The sequence below is a fragment of the Corvus brachyrhynchos genome, unplaced genomic scaffold (genome assembly GCF_000691975.1).
Source record: "Corvus brachyrhynchos isolate BGI_N302 unplaced genomic scaffold, ASM69197v1 scaffold30, whole genome shotgun sequence".
NCBI classification, from domain to species: Eukaryota; Metazoa; Chordata; class Aves; order Passeriformes; family Corvidae; genus Corvus; species Corvus brachyrhynchos.
In genome coordinates, this window is record NW_008235742.1 from 122103 (window position 1) to 124889 (window position 2787).

General features: G+C 60.1%; 1 protein-coding gene across 1 annotated transcript in view; it reads right to left on the reverse strand.

Annotated features, from left to right (window-relative positions):
- Positions 1-5: 5 nt before the first annotated feature.
- Positions 6-2787, reverse strand: part of PCGF2 (polycomb group ring finger 2) — a gene marked incomplete at its 3' end in the record, with an annotated part of 15112 nt that continues 12330 nt past the window's right edge. The window contains exons 6-9 of the mRNA XM_017744309.1: positions 2743-2781; positions 1933-1981; positions 1167-1265; positions 6-305 (exon numbers count right to left, since the gene is read on the reverse strand). Coding sequence (XP_017599798.1) covers positions 6-305; positions 1167-1265; positions 1933-1981; positions 2743-2781 — 487 coding nt within the window. The remainder of the gene's footprint in view (positions 306-1166; positions 1266-1932; positions 1982-2742; positions 2782-2787) is intronic.

Genomic DNA, 2787 nt, shown 5'->3' on the forward strand with positions numbered 1-2787 from the left:
CCGGGAAACCCAAAATTCCCACCCGGAGCAAAACGCCCCTGGCAGGAAAATCCGCCCGGGATTTCTTGTCTGAAAGGCTCCCCCAGGACAGATTTTCCCAGTTTCAGGTTTTCCCAGTTTTTTTCCCCCAGGACAGATTTTCCCAGTTTTTTCCCCCCAGGACAGATGTTCCCGGTTTTCCCAGGACAGATATTCCCGGTTTTCTCCATTTCCCTCTCCCTCACCCTCCTCCAGGGGTAGATGTAGGCGATGTCCATCAGGGTGTAATATTCCTTCAGGGGCTCGTCCTCGTACAGCACCTCCACCTGGAGCAGGGAAAGGAGGGAGCCGGCCATGGGAAAAGGGTGGAGACAGACCCAGGAAAAGGATGGATACTGCCATGGGAAAAGGATGGATCCTGCTCCAGGGAAAGGGTGGAGACAGAGCCAGGAAAAGGATGGAGACTGCCATGGGAAAAGAATGGATCCTGCTCCAGGGAAAGGGTGGATTCAGCCACAGGGAAAGGATGGAGACAGAGACAGAGCCAGAGAAAGGATGGATAATGCCACGGGAAAAGAATGGATCCTGCTCCAGGGAAAGAATGGATCCTGCTCCAGGGAAGGGGTGGATCCAGACCCAGGGAAAGGGTGGATCCTGCTCCAGGGAAAGGGTGGAGACAGAACCAGGGAAAGGATGGAGACTGACCCAGGGAAAGGATGGAGACTGATCCAGGGAAATGATGGAGACAGAGCCAGGGAAAGGATGGAGACTGATCCAGGGAAAGGAGGGATCCTGACATGGGAAAAGGATGGAGACCGCTCCAGTGAAGAGATGGATACTGCATCGAGAAAAGGATGGATCCTGGAGGAGAGGAAGGAGGGAGCCGGCCATGGGAAAAGGGTGGAGACAGACCCAGGAAAAGGATGGATCCCCGCACGGCAAAAGGAAGAATCCTGCCCCAGGAAACGGACGGCAGAGCAGGGATATTCGGGAGAGGCAGAGCTGGGATATTCGGGAGAGGCAGAGCTGGGATAATCGGGAGCAGCAGAGCACGGCGGGGGTGCAACACGGGATGGGCAAAACGGCCCCTGCGAGCTGAGCAGAGCACGGCAAACGCGGGCAGTGACAGCACCGGGCACCCCAAGGTGCCCCCTGAGCATTCCCGGGCATTCCCGGGCATCCCTGACCTTGTACTTGCTGGGCACATCCATCTTGTTGCGCAGGAACTTGGCCAGGTGCATCACGGTCATGGCCGCGGGGCAGCGCAGGAACCGCAGCCCGGGGCTCTGGGGGGGCAGAGACCGGAAGGGAAGGAAAACAGGGAAAACAGAGGGAAAAAATAAAACGGAAAAGGAAGAAAAAAGAACGGGAGAAAAGGGAAGAGAAAAGGGGGGGGAATGCAGGAAGGAGGAAAAGAGAAAAGGCAGGAAAAGGGAAGGGGGGGAAGTGTCCTGGGTTTGGGGTGTTCCGGGTTTGGGGTGTTCCGGGTTTGGGGTGTCCTGGGTTTGGGGTGTCCCCCCGTGCCCCCCACAACCCCCCGAGGCAGCTCCGACCTCCCTGAATGGCGTTTGGGATGTCCCGGGTTTGGGGTATCCCGGGTTTGGGGTGTCCCCCTGTGCCCCCCACATCACCCGAGGCAGCTCAGACCTCCCTGAGTGGCGTTTGGGGTGTCCCGGGTTTGGGGTGTCCCGGGGTTTGGGGTGTCCCCCTGTGCCCCCCACGCCCCCCGAGGCATCTCCCACCCCGCTGAGCAGGAATTTGGGGTGTCCCCCTGTGCCCTCCATGCCCCAGGACCTCCCTGAGGCAGATCCCACCTCCCCGAGCAGGGTTTGGGGTGTCCCGGGATTTGGGGTGTCCCCTTGTTCCCCCGATGCCCCAGGATCCCCCGTGGCAGCTGGGGACTGAGGGCTCCGTGCCACCACGGTGCCACCACGGTGCCACCACGGCGCTCACCTTGTCCCTGTCCAGGTCCCCGTTCTCCACAGGGTCTTTCTGGTCCTCCCTGAGGGCAGAACACAGGACAGGGAATGTGTGGAAGGAAAAGGTGGAAAAGGGGAAAAAAGCCCTGGTAGGGCCGTCCCTGGAGGGGCTGCAGAGAGGGGACACCCAGGGCTGCACCCCCGGCACATCCATGGGCATTCCCAGGGCTCTGCAGCCGCTGGATCCCTCTGGAATGCTGCTCCAGGTGTCAGGGACATCCCTGAGGACACCACCAGCAGCAGGGACACAGGGATCACTCTGCTGGGATGGATCAGGGATCACACTGGGATCAGGGAGCACTCTGCTGGGATGGATCAGGGATCACACTGGGATCAGGGAGCACAGGACTGGGATCAGGGATCAGGGATCACACTGCTGGGATGGATCAGGGATCACACTGGGGTCAGGGATCAGGGATCACACTGGGATCAGGGATCAGCCTGCTGGGATGGATCAGGGATCACATTGGGATGGATCAGGGATCACACTGGGGTCAGGGATCACTCTGCTGGGATGGATCAGGGATCACACTGGGATCAGGGAGCACAGGGCCGGGATTCAGGATGGGGCCAGGGGTTTGGGTGCTCCTCTGTCCCCTCCAGCACCCCTGGCAGGGGCTCTCAGCTGCCACTGCCTCGCAGGGAAGGTGGGATGAGGTGGCACCTTTAAGGTCCCCTCCAACCCACACCATTCCAGCATTCCAGGATCTCAGATTGGGAAAAGAGCAGGAATTCCTTCCCGACCCCAGAGCTGGGAGAGGCTTGGGGCTCCCCGGAGCGGTACCTGGAGCCCGGGTGGAACTCGATGGACAGGCTGACGATCCCCTCG